The sequence below is a fragment of the Mastigoproctus giganteus genome, chromosome 8, assembly GCF_048544385.1.
Source record: "Mastigoproctus giganteus isolate SK-2022 chromosome 8, ASM4854438v1, whole genome shotgun sequence".
Lineage (NCBI taxonomy): Eukaryota > Metazoa > Arthropoda > Arachnida > Uropygi > Thelyphonidae > Mastigoproctus > Mastigoproctus giganteus.
The window spans coordinates 3,006,582-3,034,431 of NC_143582.1; the positions used below are offsets into that span (position 1 = coordinate 3,006,582).

A 27,850-nucleotide genomic window follows, 5' to 3' on the forward strand; every position below is an offset into this window, starting at 1 on the left:
GAGGTCTTAATATTAGTCCAAGAAATTTAACGGTATTAACAAGCGGGATTGGAGTATTGTTTATTTGTATTTCAGGTTCGGGATAGAGAGCTCGTTTCTTGCAAAAGTGAGTGACAGTGCATTTCTTTTCTGATAGTCTGTAACCGTTCCGTGAAGTCCAGGATTCTCTTTTGTTTATGGCAAGTTGGAGCTGCCGTTCCATGGTATTCATACTTTGAGATTGACAGGAAATGGTAAGGTCATCTGCATACATATAAGTTTGAACAGTTTTTGGGATATCTCGTGTCATGATACTAACTCGGATTGAAAACAGTGTTGGACTAAGTGTTGATCCCTGCGGGACGTCCTTTTCCTGAATGTGGGATGTAGAGAGTACATTTTTATATCGGACCTGAAAAGAACGCAGTTGCAGGAAATTTTGAATTATTTTCGGCAAATAGCCCGTAAGCCCCAGATGGTAGATGTCCATAATAATCCCATGACGCCACGTAGTGTCAAATGCCTTTTCAAGATATAAGTTGACCATAACTTGATGTTGTTTCATGACAAAGGCATTGCGGATATGAGATTCGGCTTTGATAAGCACGTCCAGTGTTGATCTAGTCTTCCGAAAATCATACTGATGATCTGGAAGGAGATTCTGTGACTCCAGGATGTAAGTGAGCCTAGTATGAATCATTCTTTCGAAAATTTTACCCATGTAGCTGGTAAGAGATTTTGGACTGTAATTTTCAACACAGGAATGTCTTTTCCTGGTTTTGGTAAGGCAATAATGAAAGAATGATAGGCATTTTCGGAGAATATCCGATTATAAAAGATTAACGTGGAACTCAAATCCTCTTCAAGTAAATGCTTCAGCCCAACGTAATGAACTCCATCTGGGCCTGTGGCACTATTTGAAGATCTGTTTAACGATTCGTGAAGTTCTATTAATGTAAAAGGGCTGGTTGTACGGGAATGAGCGGTGCGTGAAAAAGTTGATTTTATGTCGCTCTGCACCAGCTTTGATTTCTGAAAGGTGGATGCATAAGAGGCAGAAGAAGATATTGTAGCAAATGATTCTCTGCAAGTGAATTAGAAACTTCTGCAGCTGTAGATAGGTCTTTCCCTTTCCAATGAAGTATGGAGAGGGCACACGAGCGAATTTTCCATTTAGTGCCTGTATTTTTTTCCAGATGAGGCGTGTGTCAGTGTCTTTTGTGATGGTTGATTCAAAAGCAATCCACGAGTCTCGTTTCTCTTTCCGTCTAATTTGCCTTGCTTTTGCTTTAAGCCTTTTATAAGCAGTAAGGTTACTAGTGGTGAGATTCTTACGGAAATTATTCCAAACTAGGTTTTTTTTCCTGTTTGGCAATGAAGCAATCTGTATTCGACCAGTGATTTCGGTGATTGCGATATGTCTTGAATTTTGGTATGTAGGTATTAGCTGCAGTCAGAATCTGATTGTAAATATTTACATCATCAATAGGTTCTTTTTGAACACATACTCTGCCTAGAAGTATTTGAGCAGAATAGAAGAATAAGAAGAACTCTTTATTGCATACAAAACGCACACGCCGTACACAATACCCTTCACGGCTACAAGCCAGGGGTTAATGAATAGCCATCCCAGTTCGCCTTTTTAAACTTCCAAGTGGATCGTTGATCAGGATTTGGAGTTATTCCTGTTTGTAAGGAGCATATAATCGGAAAGTTATCACTGTTAAAAGGATCGGTTAATACAGACCATGTCATGATTGGAAAGATGGATGGTGAGCAAATTGACAAGTCAATTTCAGAAGTAGTCAATTCAATTTCAGAAGTCAATTTCAGAAGTAGTCAATTCAATTTCAGAAGTCAATTTCTATAGGTAGGGGATCCAGAGTTTAATAAATTCAGATCATTATTATTCATAAATTTCTCAACCAACTTGCATCCTCTGTCCATTGTAGCTGATCCCCACAATGGATGATGTCCATTAAAGTCACCGAAAAGACAAATTGGAGTTGGGAATTGTGTAATGAGGTTGTCAAGTTCTGAATGAGGAAGTGGTAGAGATGGTGTAATATAAATGGAAACAATGGTAACTGAAATACCAACTGCAATCCGAGCTGACACAGCTTCTAGGGTGGTTCTCAATTGGATTGGTCTAGATGGTTTGTTAGAATTTACAAGAATGGCTATTCCTCCACGGGCAGAAGACTCTGGGTTCCTATCTCGTCTATACATCATATAATTTGAGAATTTCGGCGAAACTTGGGGTGAAAAGACTGTTTCCTGTAAGCATATACCCATGGGATTGAATTGAGAGATTAAATCTCTTAAGTCATCAGAATGGGAATGGATAATTAGCCCTCTGCAGTTCCACTGTATGATGTTAGGCATTATTTTGGTTTGGCTGAGGATGATTCATCTGACTGATTTTTGTATGCAGGGCATTTTTTGGGAATAAGGGGCGTGCGGTTTCCATGGAGTTCAGGATACATTCTTCATAACCTTGGTGTATATCCACTTCCATAGTGTTGGTGGGTGATTCGGTTTTCTTATAGTCTCTAGTAGGTTTCAATTTTTCTGTGTCATTCGAGACCGTCAGAGTATCAGTTGGGATACATATTAATGGGGGTGTTGGTGACATTGCTGGTTTTAGTTTTAGAATTACCTTTTACAGTGGTTGATAAAGATGTTTTAACCCAATTAGCTAGCGAGACGTTGGGTGGTAATGACACATCTGTTTGAACTGCAGTTGTATGAAAACTTCGGGTGCGAGAGGCATAGCACGGACTAGTCATGGTCAACATTATTTGTCTGCGTGCCTCAGGATATGTGACTTTATATTCTACTTTGTAATTTTTCCCACCTGTTTTCCACATTTCACATAATTTAGAAAAGCAAGGTGACTGCCTTTGCAGTTGGGGCAAATGGGAACTGCGGCTGGACAATCTGCTTGTGTATGATCTTTTGATCCACAAATAGGATATGGCGTCACCTCTGCATGCCTGCTGTGAATGGCCATATTTCTGGCAATTAAAACAGCGAAGAGGATTCGGGATGTATGGGCGAATTCGGCAGTTTAAATATCCAGCTTTTACTGAGAATGTCAAATCAGGAGTACTAAAAGTTAAAATGATGGAACGAGTTGGAATGAGATTTCCATCTTTTTTTGTCATTATTCTTTTAGCATTGATTACCTTTTGATTGCTAAGTCCTTGAAGTAGTTCCTTCTCAGACACTGTAATTAAGTTCCATTTTGTGATGACGCCTTTTGATAAATTTAAGGTATTGTGGGGAGTAACAGATACTGGAAACCCACCAAATGTCGTTGTCTTTAATAGCCACTCTGAATGTTTGGAGGTGCTGTTTGAATCAGATCTCCGGATTGTAGTTGCTTCACCATTTTTGGTTATCCTGCAATAGAGTCCAGATGTCTTTGAATCATAAACGGCGACAACTTGCCCACAGCCTGGGTGGACAAAGAGTGTATAACCAGAAAATTAGGAATGTCTGGACACTGTGCTTCTGCTCGAAGCCTTTTAGGTTGACCATTGTTGTTATCGTGACAGGATTCTTGTCTTGAGGTTGAAGGCTCTAAGAGTGGCAAATTGTTAGAATCCATGTAAAGACCGGTAACTTTACCGTTACCGCCCAGTTACCGGCCCCGTCACGGGGAGCCAAGAGCAGTGCCACGAGGTGACCAAGCGGCTGAGTTAGTAAATTAGTATTTATAGAAAAAAAATAAACAGAAAGGTGGTTTCCCTTTCTGGGCTTCTGACTACTTGTAGAGCAAAAGTAGTCAGAGCAAATTAAGAAAACGTTTAAAAAAAAAAAATAGAATATGTTCACTCAAATGCTCTATGTAGAAAACGCTTTTCAAAACGCACTAGAAATCGCTTGGCCACGGAACGCTTGGCACCGGGGCCATGAAGTAGTGCAATTTTGAGTGTAACGTTTCTGGTCACCCTGGGTCATAGGAGTTCCAAAGGAGAACTTTAGAGCTTTCTTATTGTGATTTCTTTTGGATTATCATTTGGTGAGATGAGGTTTAGGATCGTCGAATCATCTGCTTAGCTAAAGATGTTTGTCCTCTTGGTCAAGAATTATACTTATAATATTCGAAAAACAAGTTGGAGTTATTTTTTTTTAATTTAATTAAAAGTTAATCTAGGAGGTAATTTTTACGCTCAATATTAATTTGCATTTTCTCTTGTCGGAGTTAAATCCATGGGCAAGAAAAAAGTTATATTCTACAAGATACTTGTTTATGCTTTTACACTCGCTAAATAAGTCATGCAAAGTTTCAAGCGCTTCTGTTCACTCCTTGTAGGTGGGACAATGCCTACCGTCGTATTGAGCACAAGGAGTGAAGGGATTCTCTCGAGAGTACTCTGGAAGCCAGCAGAAACAACCAAATTTCCAGAAATAAAGCTTATGTCTTACCTGCATATTTATGAAAATGGTGTTCCACAGGTACACTTCATAGAAGGCATGTAATAGAAGACCTACCGTAGGAAGCCCTGGAGAAGGATTCCCATGAATCCTGCAAAGAAAATGACCCGATATGAATGATTTATTCTTTATCAACTTCAAAGGATAAAGCAACCAACCTCAGCACACTCATTGTCTTACGTGAGTGTGCTACTTATGGGAGTGCTACTTACGTGTGATGAACTGCTAGTTTTGAGTGATAGGAGTGCTTTTCATTCTACTGTGAAGTGGTATTTATGATATTAATAATATCAATAATATTACTTGAATATTTTATCATCTACACCTCTAAATATATATGCTCTTCTTATTCATAATATGTTAGTGAAATTCTGTTTTAAATTGCAATTTTTTTCTACGTTTTCACATCGTTCTATGATTTCTCCCTTCTTCAAGGTAAAGAACACTTAAGCAGAGAACTGCTTCATGTTATCAGTACTTGCACTCTGAACCTGTTATCAGCAAACGTTGTTGTTGTAGTAGGTTTTAGGAGCATCTGCGACTAAGGCTATATTGCTCCATGTATATTGTCTATAAATTGCGTGTGTTCTGAGGTCGATATTCTGTTTTGCTGGACGAAAAACCGGTGTTTTCGGGAGAGAAAACCATGCTACTCTCGCCTGAGGCCGACTAACTCAGCTACATTGCAAAAAATGCCTATAAAAATTCCTCCCGTCATCGACGGAACTCGAACTCAGGTCTTTTCCAACCGGTGTGGGGAGGATGGCGATTCTACTGTGTTACCCACGAAAGTAAAAGTAAAACAATTCCTGGTACCTATGAGTATTAATTCTATAACTGCACTTTAACAGTCAAATAAATGCAAGATAATGAGGATAATTAATTAGAATCTTCATTAAACTTTAAACTGCTAAAACTAATTATCCGATTTTAATGCGACGTTCAATAAATAATATGTCAGAACAAATACTATTTATTGAAATTATTTTCGTAATCAAAGTATTATTTTGTAATCCACGTTAAATTAGTTTTAAATCATCATTTAAATTTAAAATTTTAATATCGATATCAGATAAGGTTTGACTAAACTTTTCAGGCATATAAATTGAAATAAATTGCTTTCTTCATCATAAACTTCTGATATGAAATGAATGCTGATGTCTTTTTTAAAAGTTTTGAATTTATTTACATTGTATTCAAAGTCTATTCTTAAATCAGTTATTATTTTAGTAGGAAGGATTGCAGCTTTGTATTAAGAATATCTGCAAGAATATCAGTCATAATTTTTTTCCAATCTATTTTATTTCATGCACAATTTTTCTAGCATATATAAAACTAACCGAATTCATATGAATTCATCGTTAAATGAAATTTAAAACATCACATGAGTTTTTTTTTTTCATTTTGTGTGTCTTAATAAAGTCCTCATTTAAAGATTGGTATTAAAATTATCAGGTGATACAGAAGGCTATGGTAGATATAACTTAATCTGCAATCAAGTTACAAAGGAAGTTAATCAAGCTAAAGCAAATTTTGAGAAGTCTCTGGCAAAGAATCCATAGAAAAGCGGCAAAGGCTTCTATTCTTATATTAACAGTAGAAGGAAGGAGTTGAATCGCATTGGACCACTCGATGTCTATGTGTGAACTGTTGATGACCCTGCTCAGATTGCAGACAAATTGAATAGGTATTTTGCATCTACGTTCACAAATGAGGAAATTTTTAGGGAACTGAATGCCAGAAGTTTATCAAATTCTAACGAAGAGGTATATGACTGTGATAATTTAAAGGAAATTGGAGGAGAAATTGTTGAAGATGTCCATAAAAAAAGGTGGATGGAATCTATCCAGTTATATTAAGGGAGGCAGCAAAGGAAGTAATCCACCTGAAGGAAGGAAGTAATCCACCTGAAAACCATAATTATGAGAGCATCCTTGGATTTAGGGATGGTTCCCATGACTGGAGATGTGCGAATGTATCTTCAATTCATAAAGGGGGGATCAAAAAGCGATATGAGTAATTACAGAACTGTTAGTTTAATGTCTGTTCCAGGGAAAATAATGGAATCACTGGTTAAAGAAGTATTGTAGGAAAATCTGGACAGGCATGCAATTATACTGCAATCACAGCATGGATTTCTCAAGGGGCGGTCTTATCTAACTAATCTGATAGGTTACTATGATGCAGTGACCAATGAACTGGATGCAAAAAATAATTTTGGCATCGTATACTTGGATTCAGGAAGTCTTTTATGTGCAACGGTACTAACCGTTGCACATAAAAGACTGCTGTACAAACTGGAGCAATGTGGCATTAAGGGCAAGTTACTGCTTATGGAAAAAGGGAAGATTAAGTGGAAGAAAACAGAGAGTAGTTATCAGTGGGCACTGCTCTTCGTAGACTAATGTAATTAGTAGAGTTAATCACGGTTGAGTGCTGGGCCCCATTGTTTTCATATTTATTAATGATATTGATGAAGATTTATCAGACTTAATGTCAAAGTTTGCAGATGATACAAAGGCTGGCAAGGTGAGCTACTGCAGCAAGATCTAGGAAAATTTGGTCGATGTTCTGAGAAATGGCAGTTGAAGTTTAACACTGACAAATGTAAGGTATTATATAAGGGAAGCAGTAACCACAGAATAACCTACCAACTGTGTGGTACTACACTCAGGGTAGTGGAGGATGAAAACTACCTTGGATAACTGTGCAGTCAGACATGAAATTCTCTGAGCAGAGCAGACATGCTGCCAGGACAGCTCATGGGGTTTGTAAATGATATACAGAAACTTTGGTAGCGGAAATAAAGAAGTGATTATTCCTTTGTAGTTATGGTTAGGGTAAGGTAATGGTTATGCTGCAATTTGAGTATTGTATACAGGTTTAGTGTCCTCACATTAGGAAGGATGTAGATCTTCTGGAGCGGGTGCACAGAAGGGCAACCAGACTGGTGAAGGGAACAAATGGGGGGCTCTTACCTAGAAAAGCTTCAGTACGGAAAACTGCAGCGTCTCGAGACTACGCACCTGCGGGGGGGATCTAATTGAGGTGTTTAAAGCCTTGAATGGATTGAGTAAGTTGAATGTTAATGGCATTCTTCCACTTGCTGAGACTACACACATGAGGGGGCATAAATTCAAGTTGAGGAAGCGTTGTTGCAGGATAGATGTGCAGAAGTTTGCCTTCAACCAGCTGGTGGTTGATTGTGGGAACAGGTTTCCATTTGTTGTTGTGGAAGTGGATGGGTTGAATAAATTCAAGGAAGAACTAAACAAATTATTGGAGGGTACGAATGGTGAACCGGGTAGGTAGGTTTTTTTTTTTTTTTTTTGGTTGATGCTGTATGAGCTTGCTTTCTTGCATCATTTGCCATTACTACTAGTATTTTTATTTTGATTCACTAAGATCTTTGCTTAAATACGAGGGGTGATCATTTAATTCGCGGACTGGTGCATGATCTTGTCTTTATTAGAGATCAACCAATTAAACGTCGTTAAGGATGTAAAAATACTTTTAAGCAATTTTGATATAGCAAGTTACAGAAAACATGTAAAAGGGTTTCGAGGTGTGTTCTCTAGAGATACTTTACCTAATAAAATAAATAAATTTGAAAGTATTTTTAATGTAAATTCAGTTACAGGAAATGGCACTCACTGGGTATGTTATTACAATAAGATCCCAAAATATGTAGAATTTTTTGATTCATTTGGATTTCCTTCACCAGAAGAAGTTAAAAAATATTTAAATATAATAATCCTTACGAAAAAGGAATTATGAGAATCTAAACTCAAGTTTCATATTGGTGATAAGGTTGGAATCAGTAAATACAAAGGCATGTTAATAAAGAGTTATTTACCTGACTTCTCTGAGGAAGTATTTGTTATTTCTGAAGTTTTGAAGACTAAGCCTATTACAGATAAGAGACTTAAATAACGAAGAAGTACAAGGTTCATTTTATGAACAACGGTTAGGAAAATATAATAAGCAAGATTATGTTTTTTATCAAACAGAAAAAAATATTAGAAAAAAAAGGAAATCTCTCATTAAAAATGGAAAGTTGTTCAGATTCGTTTAATTCATGGATGGATAAAGAAGATCTCATTAAATTGAATAATGCCCCCATGCTGATGTATGAATTTTATCTACTAAGATATATATCTCTTGTCATCAAAAGGGCTTAGAGCTTTTTGTTTACTTTTACTGAATAAACTTCCATGTTTTTTTATATTCTTATTAGATTCATAATTCTTAGTTGTTTTTCCTCAAATAAATACTCTTTATAGTCATCAAATGTCATTCTTTTTATAATTACACATTTTTTAATTCCTTTTGATTTCTTTTCCACTTTATCTTCAATTTTATATGCATACGTTCTTGATCTTAAACCTATGAATTCATTCATAATTTTTCCTGTTACATTCATCCTTCATTTTTTCAATTATTTTCTTATTTAATCTAGGTATGTTATATTTATTGTTTTATAGATAATCTGATGTATCAAAATAGTGTATCATTTCTTTCATATCTTCATAAAAGTCGTCAGTCTTAATATCATATATAGAGCTATCCTTATCTATATATACACAAGACTTAGATTTTCACCATATTTAAGTTTTATGCATATATTAACAGCTTAGTATATATTAACAGCTTAGATATATCTAAAATACATATTCCTTTATCTAAAGTTACTAATGTTTTTTTTATTTCATATGAACTGCATATAATTTTTCATCAAATATATTTCGTTTCTTAAAGTGAGGTTATCTATTAAATTTTCAGCTTTATTCGCATCACAATTTAATCTAATATAAACTCTTTTTATTATATTTTCCACAGTCTTTCCATAAACAGAATTGTTCATTAAATTGTAGAAATCTTTCTCAAATGCCTTATTAGCTTTAGTTCTTTTATCTTGTATGAAAATTTTAACCACTTAGATTTCTTGAATTCTAATCCTCTGTATTTTCCTAATTTTAGTCCTAATTATAAATATTTCAAGTTTCTATAATGTAATACGTAATTTTCTTTATTATATAACCTACTTATTAATTTTGGATATTTTTATTTATACTTACATGTTCAGGAGCTAAAAGTAAATTTTTATGCAAATCGGGCAATTCTTTAGGCTATTACAAATCTGTTTCTAAAATATATCCAGTTTTATAATCATCAGATATTGGATTTGTATCTACCCATTTAAATCTTCCATAAGGTAAATATTCACTATTATTTATTATTTGCTTTTGCATATCCAGTGCGACTTTGATTGATTCCACCTCTAATTCCTTTTTCTACCATTAAATACAAATCAATATCAGTTAGTAAGTGTAATTCAATATTTGTCATTTTTAAAGTTTTATGCATATAAACTAGGAACTGTATAATACGAAGCAGGATCTAATTTATAGGCATCTACACAAACATCTCTAAAATTTCAAATTATCAGCTAATAACACCACATCAGTTTTTAAATACAGATCAGAATATTCATTCATGTTTTATGCAGGTTTATGTTTTTGATAATTCACTGTATAAGAAGCTGTTGATATGGAGGTTTGATGGCGCATAAGCTACTTTGGTCATAATGCATGTATAAGAAGCTTTAGGGTGTGGTGTATCAGTATATATTTCTTCAGATTACTTTCAAAATCTGCATAAATAACAAATGGAATTTTAATGAGCGTTTTTAAAAAAACTGAATCAGTTTTAGGCATCTTAACTTTGAGGATTTCTTTCTACTGGAGGATGTAACGCAGCTAATACACTCCATTTAAAACACTGATTATCTTCATTTTTTACATTAACATTAGTTTTTTTTACTTTAGCATTAGAAGAGCCATAGGATGCAAGAAAGCAAGCTTATAACAGCATCTGCCAACTTTTCAACTTTTTATGGGTAAAACGAGTAAAAAATTCAGTGATTTTATTATATTTTTAAAATTAATTCATTTTTTCCTCATATTTTTTCTAGAAGATTTGCCTTCGTGGGTAGCACAATCGGTAGGATCGCGTTCTCCCCACACCCGGTGGAAAAGACCTGAGTTCGAGTTCTATAGATGACGTGAGGAATTATTATTAGCCTTTTTCACAACGTGACCAAGTTAGTCGGTCTCGTCTGAGACCGATATTTCTCTTTCTCCAAATATATTTTTTTTGTACTTCTCTTTCACATTCACATAAAATTACTTCGTTTTTGAGTGATGTTTTAGATTTATAGTATTCTTTTTGATATGCGTTATTACAATTCTTTATTATATGTTTTATTATAATATAAAACCACAATTTTTTTCAATTATTTGAATAGTGTTTTTATAAATGGAACTCATAAACCAACCACAAAACATTGGGTGATTCCAATCTATTCCCTTTAAAAATATTACAAGACTTGGATCACACCCTCGTGGGTAGCACAAGGTAGAATCACCGTCCTCCCACACCTGGTGGAAAAGATCTGAATTCGAGCCTCATCGATGATGTGAAGAATTTTTATGGGCCTTTTCACAACCTGGTTGAGTTAGTCGGTTTCAAGCGAGGGTAGGATGGTTTTTCCTCCCGGAAACTCGGGTTTTTAGTCGGGCCTTAGTCGCTAAAAGGTAAAAAGGTAAACTACAGCCATTATCAATTCACTGCAGGATGGAAGCCTCTTCTAAAATTCATGTTGAGGGAAATGGACCATAATCTGCCACGCTGTTATTGGTTTGAACCCTGGTCTACTCAAACAGCGTGTGTTACTGCACTCTCTCAGGACGGAGGCTAATGCTCCTAAAACTGTAACCCTACTACTTGGATCATGATGTGTGCTATCCAATTAAAGATTTGAAATAATAAAAATAGAAAAAAGGGGACAAAGTAATTGTTCACAGAAATGAATTTAAAGTATTTTTATCAGATAGATTCAACCACCGGGTGATTTTTTGCGTTTGTAACAGTGTACATTTGTACTAGAACCTACATTTTCTGTACTATTAACGTTTCTTTATCTAGCAAAAGATCATTGAGCAATTAGCTTTACGTGAAGTGGAGTACGTAATGACGATTGTCTTCGGTTAAAACCCATCCCGGAGGAGACATTAGCAATCGTAGTACCTTTCTTGCTCTGATTGGCTTCATAATAAAGCGGAATGAGTCTCACAGGGACTGCGTCGATTAGCGTACCTTCTTGTAATGACGTTTTGTTTTTACGTTATAGGCAATTCGCCCACTCATCATTTCTTCACGGAAGGTGTTTGTGAGCACGCGCCACTTAAACAAAACGAAGTAGATTTGTATTGAATATTCAGCCTGAAAGATTGCGCACAGAACTCAAATGACCTCTGGCGGAAAGAAAGTAAACACGAGGACACGAATCACAGAAATGTTGATTCTGCAAAGTAATCATTAAGCTTGATGACGACAGTGATAAATTGACGAAACGTCTTGCCCGTATTCTATAAGCTGAGATATTTTCACTCAGGAAATCTACGCCCGCTCCTAATGAAAATCGCTTATCACAGCGCCACCTGAAGGTAGTGGGAGACTATTAATCATGCTATGCACTTATCGCGATTCCCATTAAAATTTAAAATTAATCGAAGGCACGCTCTGGTAGCAATGCGAATTGTTGCTGGCGATATTTGCTTTTTAAAGCTAATTCCATCAGCAGTCTGAGTTAAAGCAACGAGGATGTATTGAATGTCTCGAGGCAGTTGGCTGCACCGTTGTAAGGACTAATTGGGTTCTGCTCTGTTTGATTATCGGGATGAAAACGAATTCTACTTAGGAGATTTGGTTTCGAGGGTAAGTGGGGTTCGTTTGCTGCGAGGAATGATTTATGACAGAATTTTCTTTAATGATTTTCTGGGGATGGATTAGGGAGGCAGTGGTGACGAATTAAGGAACCTTTATAGGGGTGATAGCTACGTTGTTAATGTTCAATTTGTTCTGCTGTGTGCTCATCAATAATCAGGCTTGATTTTTAATTTGCGTTATATCTGTCCATTGCGTGAATGACCTCAATGGTGATGAAGCAATTGTCAGCGACTCGCAAATTCCTTTAAAGACGAATTCTTTAGCGTCTGTGGTTTCTTTAATTGAACGTCGAACAAAAACAATCTGATGCAAATGAAATTTTCGCAAAGAGAAAGGACAGTGTGCGCCCTCTGTAAACAGACGAGTTAAAGTCAGACACTCCTTTTGGTAAAATCCAATTTTGTTTCCATTAAACACCTTCCTTATGCATTCAGTTCTTTCGTTTGTGTTGCTCGGTACTTAAGAAAGGAAATATTTTTGCCTTTCTTCACCGCGAGACAAATGCACGTTTTCGGGGAGATAGAGATTAATGAATAATTAAGGACAACGGTAATTAAAATTAAATTATTTCAGGTCGGGCTGCCTCCTGCACTTTGTTTATAACTGCAGTCGATCGAGGCATTTTGCAGCAGTGTCTGGAACACCGAAACTCCATTAACCCCCAACTCCCCCCCCCCCGCATTCCACGAACAGAGAAAGATTCTATAAGCTAGATGGTTTAAACTGCTTTTAAGAAAGACTCGAACATTTGTTCTTAAGCTGCCACCGCAGTTATTTTTCCACGTCGACATCCCTCTGAGTCTCTATAACTTCGCTCTTTTGGCTTCAGAAAAAGATAAGGAAGTGATCGCCCAGTAATGTGCCCAATAGTCCTGCCTATATGTTATTAACCTCTTTTGAGTGACTACAAGATGTACAAGAAAATGCTTGATGGCAGCTGAAGAAGTGATTAGATACTTTGATAAGACATTTCCTCAGGGATTTTCCGCCTTTTTTCTTTCTCCTTTGCTTTCTCTCTCTTCCTTCTCTTAACGAAACAGACTAGGTCTACAACACGCCAACATCACTTCATCCTGGATAAACAGTATTAAGCTTTTAAAATGCTGTCAACTTGCTATTCGTGGGTGGACTTGGAAGGAAAAGGGAGGTGGGAGAAACTCCGTTTTGAGATTCGTTCAATGATAAAGCAATTTAGATGTTGTGATGGAATTCGATAAAACGAAAATTGATAGTGCAGTTGGGGCGGTTTTATCTTCTTGGAAAGATTCGTGCCAATTTTTTTGTACATGAAAAGGAGGAAATTCTTTAAAAGAAGCGTATTGTATAAGAAATATGTGGCCAAAAAAATTATTTTATTCTGTCGTATCTTCAGATGGGATAAATGTTTTATTTGGAAATCGATTTAAAAATAATAAATAATAATATTTATTTCATTTCATACAATGCAAACCTGAAAATTTTTAATAAAAGTATTAGAAATAGAATTATTAAAACAAAAAAAACTTATATCCGATAGATAATTTTAACTCCCACAGTCATTGCGTAAGATGAAAATTAGTATTAGTATTAGTAATAGCCATATGATGAAAGGAAGCCTAAGGCTTATGCTGCACCAGACAAAAAATAAAAAGAAATAAAATAGTATATAAAATAAATACTTAATAAAATAAAAGGAAATAAACACCCTATGTATTTCCCTCCTCCCGTCGGTCACTATCCAGCTGACTTTTGAATTTCCCCAAGCTGTCAGCCTCTACCACCCATGTAGGTAACTTGTTCCAGTAATTTATAACTTGCTGGCTAAAATAAAACTTCCTGCAATTCAGTCTAAAATTCTCCCCATGTAACTTGAATTTGTGGCCCCTAGTTCTATAATCGTGGATATTTCGTCCTCATTCATTTTACTTTTGCTGCTCAGAGCCTTAAACACCTCAATCAAGTCCCCTTTAAGGTGTCTACTTTCCAAACTCTGCAACCCACATATTCGAAGTCTTTCCACATATGGATACCCTTTTGCCGGTCTCACCAAGCGAGTTACCCGTTTTTGGACCGTTTCAAGAAGCTAGGTGTCTTTTTTTTTAGGCGTGGTCCCTATACTTGAACACAATAATCCAAGTTTGGTTTAACAATAGCCTTGTATAATGGGATTATGATATCCTTATCTATACTAGAAAATGTTCGATAAATCATCGATAGGACACCACGGGCCTTCATTGCAACCTGTTTACAATGCTCGGAGAGCTTCATGTCTGGCTGTATCGTAACTCCCAAGTCCCTTTCTCCCACTACAGACTTTAATTCAACTCCACCAAGCGTATTAGTTATTTTGGGTTATTTTTCCCCGGTGTAAGCCTTCCATTTTGCTGAATTAAAGCAAAATGGAAGGTCTTACACCGGGGACTTCTAGCTGCCACTTCTCTGACCATCCCTGAAGTCTATCTGGATCACTCTGAAGAAGCTCTGCTTGGCGGTGATCATTAACTACTCTACCGACCTTTACATCATCTGAAAATTTAGACATCACTCCTTCTATCCGTTCATCGATGTCATTTAAGTAAATCAAAAACAACGGTTGTTCCAATACTGATCCTCGGGGAATCCCACTTCGTACATCAACCCAATTTGAGACATAACCATTTAGCACAACCCTCTGCTCCTGCCCTGAAGCCATCTTACTATCCATCTAAAGATTTTCTTTGTGATTCCAACCTGTTCCAGCTTATAAAGTAACCGCTCATGTGGACTGAGTCAAATGCTTTGCTGAAATCAAAATAAACAATGTCGAAATTATTCTCTAAATCCAGCTCATGAGTGACCCTGTCAAAATAGCTAACCAGATTTATTAAACACGATTTACCCTTTACAAAACCATGCTGTGTATCTTTCAGAATTCCATTGCTATCTAAATGATCCCGAGTTCCACCCTTGACCATTGCTTCCATGATTTTCGCTGCTACTGAAGTTAAACTGACCGGTTGGTAATTTCCCACTACATTCTTAGAACCGCCTTTATGTATTGGCGATGTATTGGCACTTTTTCAATCCGACGGAATCTCCTAGTCCAGTGATGCTCTCATAATTCGCCTCAATGGTTCAATGCACTCACTTGCCCCCCACCCCCTTAAAATTATAGGGTATATGCCATCAACCCCAGGAGCCTTACTGGCCTGTAGGCTCGAAAGTTTTTTCATTAAATATTCATATGAAATTTCAATATCATAAATTACATTAATGATATTGAAAATATTGAAAATAAAAATTACATTACATTAATTTGTATTATTGAGTTAAGTTCACTCGCAAGTCATTTGAATAGTAATCCGAGAGAGGAGCCTTGCGGATCCCCTTTTTTAAATACTTTTGTACTTTTTATGAGAGCAGCAATATTTTATAAGAAATATAAAAGCGACAATATTAATCTTGATAAATAAAAAGTGTTATAATTTTTTCTTGTTCATAAAGATTATTATTAAAATAAAATTGATATGAATTTAAAACTTTTTTCTCACGTTATTTTTAAATTTATGAAAAATTGCTGTCTAGAGAACTTGTTACATCTTACAGGTTTCCCCAAAACCAAAATGGCGACCATCAAAAAGAAAGCTTGATGGGTTTTATGGCTCGCGATGTTTTTCCAATTGAGTTCTTAAGCTATTAAAAACTCTATTTTTCTTCCCCACTATGGATGGAACCTGTTCGTCAACTTATTTTCGTGGTGTTTCGATTTTGCAAAACTTTTCCAAGTTCGGAGCACCTTAGAACTTTCGGATGAGCGATGAGCCATCGAAATTGGATAAGAAACGTAGGAGTTTATCGGAAAAGATCCTCCTACATTTGGAAATATGCTCTTTGCTTTAGTTCGGAGTACGAGGATGACTTTTTCATTCTGTTCAATTCCCTGGAGATTGCGCTCTGTTCATGGTAAGGCAGCCCGGTCTTACAGAGAAGCATTCGCACCGGAGATGGATCCACGGCAGATAGTTATGTGCCATTTCGATATTCATTAATTTCCTCCCTATACGCTGAATGCTGTATCCTAGCAACAGTAAGGAACGGACGATTTATTTACTTTGCTGAGTACAAGATGCCCGTCTCTTATGCTCGGATAGCGCTATACAGCTTAGGTTATTTACCGCATTCTTATTTTGCTTATCTTTTCTTGACAGTTTCAGTTGGAAGATTGAGCGGCCGATAAAACAAACGCCAGAGCTTCAGCCACGCGGACTACAATCCTCCCAACTTGCCAGTAAGCGGCCCTGGACGTTCATTGAGATAGATGGCCCGGAGCGGCTGTACCAATGGTTTATGCACGCAGCCGCGGATGCAATTCTTTCTCACGCAAAAAAAAGGAAAAAAAATCTAGATTGTTGGACATTGAGAAAGATAAACTCTAATCCATCCATTCATCGAATTGCAGTACCAGAATTTTATGCATTTTGCTTCAAAATCGAAATATTCTATTTATTCTAACGGTAAATCGAGTTCCTAACGTCCCAACTTTATTAATATTAGATGCATTGGACGTATAGAGGATTGAGGTTTGGACTTGATTCCATTCTTCTTTATGTCATTAGAGTTGTCATGTTTTTGGGGCAAAGTTACTCCCGGTGGCATTTCTCTATCACCTGATAATAAGTGCTCGATCGTGTTTTCGATTCGAGGCTTAGATTTCGAAGTCAATCGACATTTCATTCCAACGACCCCCCAGGGGAAGGCAGGGGGCAGTGGAGCACGTTGCTTTGATGTGTACGTGCGTGTGACGGTATTTAAGTGCAGCGGGCGAGCGGCACAAATTACTTCGTCTCTCTCTACGGGGTATTTAAAGAGCTCGTGGTCATTATCCTGAATGAAAGCAGCGGAAGTCATCATTTCTTCCGCTCTTTCTTCTGTTCGGGAGAGTTTTCTTTTCAGGCTTCTTGAACAGGCCTGCGACGATGTCCCTGAACGCGTAATTAGGTAGCTCGCCAACCGTCGCGCGCTGTATTTGCAATTCTGATCAGCTGTTCTGCAGTTGTCGTTGGGTTTTGTGCGAAATGATTGTGCTCGGCCGATTCGGGACAGCTTTGCGTCTTCACCTGCTGCTTCTGCGATCTTTGAAAGGTCAGCGTAGTGGGTAGAGGTATAGCATCGTACCTCCCTCCAATTTCCCTTGTATGTAGGGAGGGAGAACTTAACGACTGAGCTGGAAAATGTCGTTGGAAAGTTAATGAGTTGGATGTTCAAGCTCCACAAGCAGGTTGGTTGGTGCTTGCAATACACCGAGGATTTCGACTCCTGTTAGAAACTGAAGGAATTCTTAAAGGAGTCTTTAGCTGAGGCTACAGTTATCCAGAGTCAGTTGGATTTCCCTCGTGAATTACTCCAGGTTTTACCAACCTCACACGATGCAACTCAGTTGATAAACATGCTCATGGCAAATTTACTGATAAAATCTTGAATGAACATAGTTAATTATAGCCATAATGGGATCAGGATTATCTAATATCGTTGTGTCCTTTCTCTCCCCGAAGCAATAACAATAATAATTGCTGAGATGAAAGAATAGCAAGCAAAATATTAGAACATTAAAAAAGAATTAAAAAAAAAAAGATTCTGCTTGAAGATGATTCTCCAAACATTTGATCTCTAAAATGATTCTTTCTCAATCTCCCTCTGGGTCTCTTCCCTTCAATTTTATCCTCCATCGCCTTCTTAATCAATCCCATGTGGATTACATCTGTAAATTGTACGTGTTCTCTAGTTGGTTTGCCTGTTTGCTGGACGAAAAATACCTTTTTCGACTGAGGCCAACTAACCCTGTGACGAGGTGAAAGCCTCGAGGGCAGTTTCGTGTGTTCCATATGAACACGTCCCAGACCATTACCGATCGTTCACCTGCCTGAACAGTTCCTTTTTGACATGACAGGTGCACAGCTTCGTGCAGTTTCCACCAGATATATATCCTCCCGTCCGCTCGAAATAATTGGAAACGGAACTCATCAGACCAGAAGACTCGTCTCCAATCATCCAAAGTCCAGTGCCGATGTTCTTTCGCCTCGCCCAGTTGAGACGTAGAGTCCTGTGTCGTGTTTATACCTGATCCTCCTTCGTGATCGTAGTATACCTGCAGTTGCTTCGATTTGCATAACGACTGGCCGATCATAATGTTTTGGCTCATCGGTGTATCTCCAAAATTTATGTTTTCGAAACGGAAATGGTTTCGTAAATGTTCTTATTTCGCTTGGTTGCCATGGAAATTCTCGCGCTTTTTTGAAAACGAGACAATTTTGTTCCGTCTCGATGTTCGGCCAAGTGAGAAGTTTTTCATTTGTAATTTCTGTTTTTTCCTGAATTTATGTAAAGTGCGAAACCTGCGACCATTATCAACTGCTTGCAGAAGCCCCAGTTGCCTTAGAAACGGCATCTCCGCCGATATATGATCGATGTGTACCACCCGCTCAAGTAGCTTCTCGTAGCAATTTTCGCGCCATCTTTCACAAGCGGGGAAACTCCCCCATTCCTTGCTTGAAAGCGCGATGGTTGCCTCATTACCAGAGGGCGCTGAACACCAATGGACGTGGTCTGTCAACCGTGGATTTTCAGTGATGTGTTGGCCATCGGTGAACAAATATTTATCAATCAATCAATCTAGGCGGTCTCAAATACTTTGATCACGTGCTACGATGCCAGTCACAACGCTGATGAAAGTGTAGCTGTGAGGGGGTTATTTGCCTTCACCCCCCCTCCCCTCGGTTTTCTGTTTAATGCTAATCAAAAGCGGCACTGGGTTCCACTCGTCGAATGGACTCTCGTGGAGTGCAGCAGATAATTCAATTTTGATAATCCTCGGATGCTGCAAGACTCATTTCGCTTTTCTCATCCATTAATGGTAGGAGAAAGCAAATAAGTTTCATTGCCGGGCGAAGGCTGGAAGGAAGGTGGTTGGCAAAAGATAAGGCTGGATTTAGAGGAATAAATCTAACGATGTCACACCAGTTCCTGAGCTTAAGGGGTAGTGCCCTCTTGGGATGCCATGGTATTGGTTATTTATAATCGAAAGGGAGTGAAAGACACTCGATCAAGCGTGAATTTGTTTGCCTATGATTGCGTTGAATTCACCATTCGGGACGCGATAATGAAACGCTGAGGGATTTAGAAAGAACTCCCGATAGTGGGTGATTTGGATAAAATGCATTTTGGCCGAACTTGGAAAAAGACTGTATCGCGTTCGGGCGTGTTGTCACCAGTCTACCGCTAGTGAAGGGAACAATTACTCCATCAACCACCAGATGGAGTAATTGTTCCCTTCACTGGCGATTAAGTAGTGTCACCCGAGGGCATTAACTGTTTCTTTGATAGCGAGCGTTTCGCTAATGATTTTGTCAAAACCGTCATCCTTTAGCGAAAAAGCCGCTTAAATACTTTGGTAATGAGCTGACATTTCAGCCCGCGCAGATAATTTCGTAGGGGGGGGGGTCATTCTCTCAGGACTCCAGGGGGAGAGATGCTAATTACGGAGCCAAAGTAATTACTCCAGATCAATGAAACTTTCAAAAAGAGAAGGTAGAAGTTGTGGCCGAAGGGTGGGGTATAGAAAAGTTTAACCTCAATTTCATTTATCATTCTCTTTAGTCCTTTCTGTGTCACATGGGGGGGGACGAAAAGTTGAGAGAGAAAGAGAGGAAATTGAGCGAAAGCAATTTTAATTTGATTGTTGATCGTGAAACAGAATAGCGTGGATGCACGTTTACAGGTAAACGAGTTATTCGGGGCAACCCAAAGAGCACGGCTGGCTGCCGTGAATGAAAGCCACCCATAGGAATGAAACGCTCCGGTGCACGTCTTCTTAGCGAACCCTCCCATTCGTCTGATCCGCCGAAAGCTCTTTAAAAGGCTCGTCACAATGCATGTAAGCGCAGCCATCTGTCTGCCCCCGACATCTGCTGGCGACGTTAATTTCACGTGCTACTTGGCGCGTGGATGGCGGACGCTACTAATGGGGCTTCAACACTAATGACACGCTGGACGGAGGATTAATAAGACTGTTGATTTCGGGCCGCTCGTTTATTTCGAAACCTTCGTGATCCGTAAAGCGGCTAAATGATACGGCAAACACTGCGAAGGATTAAATCACGGCCAACAGCTGCGCCGACCAGCTGTGGGTTAAGAGCGATGGGAAGCACCCTCACTAGAAGTGGGTCTTCCCGATTTAAACTGCGGGCCAATCCTCTCCATAGATTGCTGAGACTCGGAGCGCCCTCATGCAAAGGTCTTCTGCTTGCACAAGTTGTTGAGATTTCTCCCGCCCCGCTGAAAGGTATTGTGGAGTATCTATCGTTTCAGGTTCTCTCTTCCAAGATGTTTTGACTATCCGATTGTGTGAGGAAGATCGCTAGATGTATTGTTCTCGCTCTCTTTGAATGGTTCAGAATAATGGAAGCACTTCCAGGACTTCCAATAAACAAAATATAACTGAAATTGAGATCTCATTTTTTCTATCTTCATTGACAGAAGAAGTCCAGAATTTGTCCTCAATAAACTTCTTGAAATCACCATCTTATTTTCTGAACAGTACAACTACAGGAAGGTACGGACATTATTGCAGTCAAATGCAGATTGGACATCCAAGTAGACAACTGCTAACGCCAAAAGGTTTGGAGCATTTCCATGGGTAAGAAACTTGTCCACTTTCCTGGGCCTCAATGCCACAGGCTGATTATAATATTTTTATTGCAATTAGTGAACATTTTACATGGATGCCTGACGCAATACCCATAACAACAACAATGCTAGGAATTTAACATAAAAAGGAACCAAAAAAGGAAAAAACAAGTTGTAAGCATGGGAAATGAGAAAATAGTTTTTTTTTATAATGGATACCGCTCAAGGAAAAATAATGACAGTCACGCAGCTGAAGACGAGAGCTGCTCCCTGATGAGATGTCTTCTGTAAGATTTGTCCTCAAAGAATTTCTTCTGTAGGATTTGTTCTAAATGAATTCTTGTAGTCAACATCCATCTCCCGTACGTTTTGAAGCATCTTTATTGGCAGGAATCTGTCGCTCTTCCTGAGTCTCCAAGCCACGAACTGTAATGGAGGGAGGGCTGTTAAGGGTTTTGGAGGGAGATTCTCCAATTACGCATCTGCCAAACACTTGGCCTATTGATTTCTCCCGCTGTCATTTTAATTGAGATGAGTAAGCGGGGGTGAAGATCCGTTCTGAAACTAGGTGGAACTGGGTGGAAGATATTAGCTAACCGGATATTGGATAATCTGGTATTGGATAAGCGAAGGAAGCCTCTGTAGAGAAGGGAGGAGTCTTAAGGAGCCCTCCCTTCTCTACAGTCTGTGGGGGAACTGTCCATTGACATAATTGCAAAAAGTGGGTGAATTAATTTCGGCCAGTGTCATTAGTATTGTTGTGAATAAGCAGAGGGCAAAGATTCAGCCAGACACTTTCCTAAAGTTCAGTAGTTCCGTTATTTGTGAAGTGTGTGTGAGGGGCAGAAGGTTATGCTTGTATAGGATCCAGCGAAGTAGCCAGTGCTCGTCAGATGACAGTTTTCAGCTCCATAGGTATGATGGCCTGAACAAACTTGTAAATATATTGAAGCGTGTTCTCACTTCGGCGAAATGTAGAAGGTATTGCTTGACGAGCCGCCTGGATCTACAGACCTCATTGTGGATGTCTGCAACATGATGTCTGAAGCTGAGTTTTTAATCAAAAGTGGCCTCAACATTTCTTTGCTTGGTGACTAGTGGGATGGGAATTCCAGGTTCGGATGTATTGGACGTGATTTTAGAGCGAATATCATTGGTGCAGATTTCATTGAATTTATTTGGTGATGGATGAGACCCGATAACCGCGGTATGGGTTACCACGGTTATCGGGTCTCATGGATCCGATAGAAAACAGCTCATAGGAACAGATGAATTGCGGCAGTAAAGAGGATCCCAGATAGAACTCCACCCTGAGGAACACCAGCCTTAATTGTTCGGGTGAAGGATTTTTTATTCGCTGTCAGGTGAAGAAGACGTCGTAAGAAGCGGCTTTAAGAATTCGAGAACATTGTCTTTTGATCGGATATGCTTATAGGATCTTTGATCTGATCATTAATTCTGAAATAATTATGTAATTATTTAATTATAAAAGTAGAAAAAATGCAATATAGTGTAGTTATTCCTCGCATAATACAAGTATGAACTGAATTCATATCCAAACACCCCCTCCGTTGATAGTTGGTCATGTGTTACCTAAGCACCATGTGACAGACATAACTCTAAATATGCTCATAGGCCTTTGAGTACACAATAGTACGATTATGAATGCAAAATTCTGAAACCAATGGAGTTAACAGACTTCCAGCACGGAATGATAATAGGTTGACGTAAGCAATCAGTCTGTACGTAATATTTCAATGGCATTGAAGATCCCTAGGTCGACGATTGACGATATGATCTGCAAATAGAAGCGGATGTCGTTCTGACGAATCGATCTGGAAAAAATTTTCTTTTCTCCGTAGCTGAGGGAATGTGAAAGGAGTGCCCTGCAAAGATCGCCCGCTCAGAACGCAGGTCGACTTTATCGCAGCACTCATAAGTCCTCAGTAATATAATTGAAATATATGTCTGCACCACTATAGGGCTTAGAATGCTGAATGATATGGGTTACCACTGTCATCCAGCCGTCCACAAGCCACTAATCACCCCGTGCCAGATATGGTTTACCTCGGTGTACTTTGACCGTAGACCAATGAAAAGCTGTGTTTTGGAGTGACTGATAGTACATGGACTATCAGTCTGACCGTCGTATCTTTGTGTGTTTTGGATAACTGGAGAACTTCATGCACGAATAGCACAAATGCACGACTCTATCGTCCCGACAATGAAATTTGGCGGAGGCGGCGTGATGGTCTCGGGCCGTTTTTGATGGTTTGGCCTAGGACCATTGTTGTTTTGGACAAAACCACGAATACTGAAATCTATCTAGACGTTCTGGACAATAATAGTTACATACGTTGTGGCACGTCGGTGAGTGCCCATTTCTGTATCAACGGTACAACGCTCCGTGGTATACTGCTTGCTGTGAGGACTGGTTTGAGGGCATGAACTTCGAAAAGTTAGACTGACCTCAATGATATAGAGTCCCTCTGGAATGAATTGGATTGTCGGGTGAGTGCGAGGAGAGACTGCCCAAGACACAGAACTGAACTGGTTGTCGCCTTGGAGGCCGAATGGTGCAAAATATATAGGGCATTGTATTTACGTGTTAGTGGAAGGTTATTTGGGACAATAATGTTTACTCACCTATTGGAAATTAAAATGGAAAAGAAATAAATAAAAAATCTTTCTTGTTTGAGGTATAAACTTTGAATTGAAACAGCTTGGAAATGCTTAACTAATGACTTTATAGTTAATAAATATAGTAATAAAAGGGATCCTAAATATAAGGATAGAGAAGAGAGCTAGAAGGAAACAGAAAAGTGAGAGGGAGGGAGAAAGAAAAGGATAAAAAAGCAGAAAGAGAGCAATACCGGTATTGTGTTTTTCCATAGAAATGAATCGATCTTCGTAATCCGTGGATGCTGAGGAGCTCAGCGGACGCTGCAGATTTCGGTGAAACAACAGACGAAACATGACACTCTCCGTAGAACATCGCGTCGATACAAAGCGTTCATTAATATTCTAGGCAGCATTGAGATTAAAGCGGGCAAAAGGCAGATGGCAGGGCAAGAAAAATCGGTGAAGAAACACTGGCTTATTGGATTCGGGAAAGAGTGATGAGTTGGGTTCGCGTGAGGGCTCATACGGGACAAAGAACGCATGCAGTCACCCTTCCTCGCTCCCGAACACGCCCGCAAACAAGGAAAAAAAGGGCCGGGAATTCCATTGATGTGAGAGGGTAAATTTCAAAAAACAAAAGCTTTGCAAAGAAGACACTGACTAAGTAGGAACTGTTTATAACATTATATATAAGGGACCTCTCAGCAGGATTTCTGCCGGGAGGTCCCGTTCGTGTACTCCTGAGATGTAATATGTGCAAACGACATCAATATGCTTATAACCATTGAAACGTCCCGCCTTTCAGCTTTTTCCGACGCTTTGTCTTAAACTCCAACTTTAATAAATCCGCCATCTTGGAATTTTTATTAAAAGTCTGTTTCACCCATAAGATGATGCGCTCAATCACCTATTTGAGAAGTGATTCAATGCGTTCAAACAGAGAACTGTTAATGTCGCTACATAAAAGATCCAAAAACAAGCAACAAATCTTCTGTCCACGGCTTATCCAACAATAAGATATTCGCCTTCCTCTTAAGCAGTTGACACATATCCAGTTACAAAGACGTTCACGGGAAAGATTAATACTCTTGATGCATGGGACACGTCATTGCAGAACCCTCCAAAAATACCCTTCGATCTAATCCCACTTAATGAAATCAGGGCTCGAAATCTCAGGCTGTTGTAATTCACCTGAACTACCCTTTCTCTACTTCATATTGCTATTGACCTTGATAAACAAATAAAGAATCCTTATTGCATACAGTAAAGCATTTAAGACCCATCACAGCATGCAAAGCAACGGATCTTAGGATCTTTACCATCGATGATAGATGAGGTCTAGTGGGTGGGGGGATTAAGACTGGCGAGCAGCGTTATCCAGTATGGGGTAATTGTTCTGTTATTCTGTGCCTATATCATGTTGACCCTGTACACTTCCGTGAATAGGAGCACTGGGAGGACTAGTGTTGGTTACTAATCGATTGCACAGTTTTGTGTGAGTTGCTCTTAGTCCGTGATGGGTGTTGCGAGGGGTGCAGCTATTCTAGAAGTCAGGGGAGAAGATTACACCTCTTAATAGCTTCCCTGCAGTTGTGGTGCTCGAACTCTTAATGGTTCTTGGCAGCTTTGGTAGATATACTTGCATGGCCATTTCAGTGATCCGCCAAGTAAGTGATGTTTGTATGTTATGCATTTAAAGAGCCAGTAATCTTCTGCGTAAACTTTTTTCTTCAGCGTTGGGGGCAGACGACTCCAAAATTTCAGCTGAATACAGGACAGAGGGGTGGATTAAAGTTTGAGTATACTTCTTTGTGGTTTGAAAGTCATTAACATAAAGAAAATGTTTGGCATGCCATATGAGGCTTCTCATTTTGTTTAAAGCCTTCTGTGTGTTATGGAAGTGATGCATAGGGTCGGAAATGACTCCTGAGTCTCTGTGGTTGCTTACAACGAGGATAGGGTCATCTCGGAGAGACAGTAGGATCTTAGTTGGCATTTGTTTTATGGTAAACAGCATCATTTGAAATTTATTTGTGTTTAGCCTAAGTCCAAAGTTGTAGTCTTCGAGTTGCCCGATCTTATTATTAATGATGGATGTCATCTCTTCGAGGTCCGCTCCTGATGGAATTGGATTAAGTGATGCTATCTGCACACATCAGTATATCTTGTCCCGACGTTACGTTGAAATACATGGAAGACGGTTCTTCAGCACTAACTCCTGGTGCAGTGGGTAAGTAGTCATTATATTTTATCTTAAAAAATACGTATTACATCTCATTGTTAACTGTTACATTTACGATTGAATCTAGCATTAGCATGGTATTGACAGCAGATGAACACGAACAGGTAAGGAAAGAAAAGAGAAGAAGAATGTAGATTGAAGAAGATAAGAATCTCACTGCAGGGCAGTGAGATTCTTATCTTCAGCAATGACGTCGTTAGGAAGAAAACGCAGCAGTCACAGGTGTAGCCACAAAATGTCGCTGTCGATCGAAGACGTGGACGGAATTATCCTGCAAGTGCTACAAGTTTTCACTAGACTTCAGGAGAGAAGTCTGAAATCCAGAATCCGAATCTTGTAAAGATGGCAGTGAAAGCGGACGTACTCCCAATTCCAATCCTACAAATATAACAAATGGGACTGTGAAAGGATAAAAGTAGCCAATTTTGCATTGAGGAAACCGTGGCCAGTCAGATAAGCTTAGATGAACCCGTTTCGATGTGGGTTCGCCGTGGTGAAGATATCTGTGGAATAACTTTACAGGTGACCCGTTCTCGGTGGAAACCTGTGTCTTGCCAGAGTTGCATCAGGATGTTCCACTATACGTTTTTCTGTCTTTGGATCAGATATAATATTGAGGAAGGCAGGAGGGGTCCCGGGTGGATGTGATAATAACAAAAATGTCAGGATGGTGGCGTACATTTAGAACCTTCAGGACAGACGTACATACAGGCTTGGTTTAGATTTAGGTCAGGAAGGTGCTGCATGCAAGTGTAGTTACTAAGAGTGACGCGCAATTTATTTACACGTAGAGTTTTAAAGAGATGATTGTTTCCGCGCCTTGTGATTACAGTGGTTCATTACTGGCTTCCTGCGACACCTTGTTCCGCTCCTTTTAATTGAAGAAGGGGAAGAACATCGTCGCAGTGGTGGAGAAATTATGGAGGCTGTCGAAACGAAGAACATGCTTAATAATTGATGGAAAGTCTTACTTCGACTTAATTAGTACCGGTGAACGAAGTTTCTCGTTAGAACAGCCTCTTCTTCGAACTGTAGAAAGCTGGTGGTGTTGCCTCCTCCTCTGCCTTAAAGCATTAGCGAGCTCAGGTAATGAAGAGGATCGTCTTGGCCTTTCCCGTAATTCTGCTTTCAAGTTCACCCAAAAGACGTTCAACTGAGTTCGGCTCTATGCTGGCCACTGCAATGCTCTGATGTTATTCTTTTCAAGCCACGCGTTCAAAATTCTTGCTTTTATGACGTCAAGCTTTGTAGGAAGGTCTAAAGAAAGGCCGATTCCATGAAGCTGCAAAACAAAATTGTGTAGAACATCAGTATACGTGTAGAACCGATTTCCATTGATCCAGGTTCAATATACCTTGCTCTATACCAGTTATCCTTTGTTATCCCATTGATCTATGTTGCCATACGCTCTTATTGATTCCACTGTTAGGTATATTTGTATACAACATTTTACTCAAGTTACAACATTTTACACAACATAATGCCCAGCGTTCTAGATTGACCAAGTTTTCTTACCAGAAGCTGCTCCAGTTGGTTTGGAAGCTGGCAGAACCACTGAATGGAGCTAAATTTTAGTTCAAGTCAAAGAAAATTAAATTGCAATAGATTCCATGCCACCCTGAATATTACCGTATTCCCGATATCAAATGGGGACCGTATTTACTCGCACAATTTTCTGCCTGGTTTTATATTTTCTTCTATTTTGAGAAGAATTCAGTTTCACTTGTTTAGATTAAGTAAAGTCGGGGTGTATTGTCTGTTAATTGCAATCATTTTTTGTAGGATGAAAAACCAACTTCGACTGGGACCAACTCGTTTCAGTTTTCGTTAACAGAATTTTCTGTCAGCTGAAAGCTGTTTATTCTTGAAGAAAGAGTAAGGTCTTTCAAACGTACTCTGGTTCACGCTCATTTTGGTAAAAAAGCAGATTTTATTTTACTCTGGCGTGTGGAAAACTTTTAATTATAAAGAGTAAAAAGTTTAATTAAAACACCGGTATATTGTGATGGGACGGAGACACGCAGAGTGCCTCCAAAGACTCCATTGATTTGCGCAATTTAAATGCAGAGGAGAAAATTTCAGATGGAAATATTGACAAACAATTTCGAATAGGATGTTCTTTGCTTGATTGAA

General features: G+C 38.9%; 1 protein-coding gene across 2 annotated transcripts in view; it reads right to left on the reverse strand.

Moving 5' to 3' along the window:
* Window positions 1–27,850, reverse strand: part of LOC150081200 (suppressor of tumorigenicity 14 protein homolog) — a 154,452-nt gene that overhangs the window by 104,279 nt on the left and 22,323 nt on the right. Inside the window, exon 2 of one of the 2 annotated variants that reach the window (XM_090379374.1) lies at window positions 4,414–4,513. The exons of the other annotated variant lie outside the window; for it this stretch is intronic. Coding sequence (XP_090235500.1) covers window positions 4,414–4,419 — 6 coding nt within the window. The 5' untranslated portion in view covers window positions 4,420–4,513. The remainder of the gene's footprint in view (window positions 1–4,413; window positions 4,514–27,850) is intronic. 2 annotated transcript variants of the gene reach the window in all.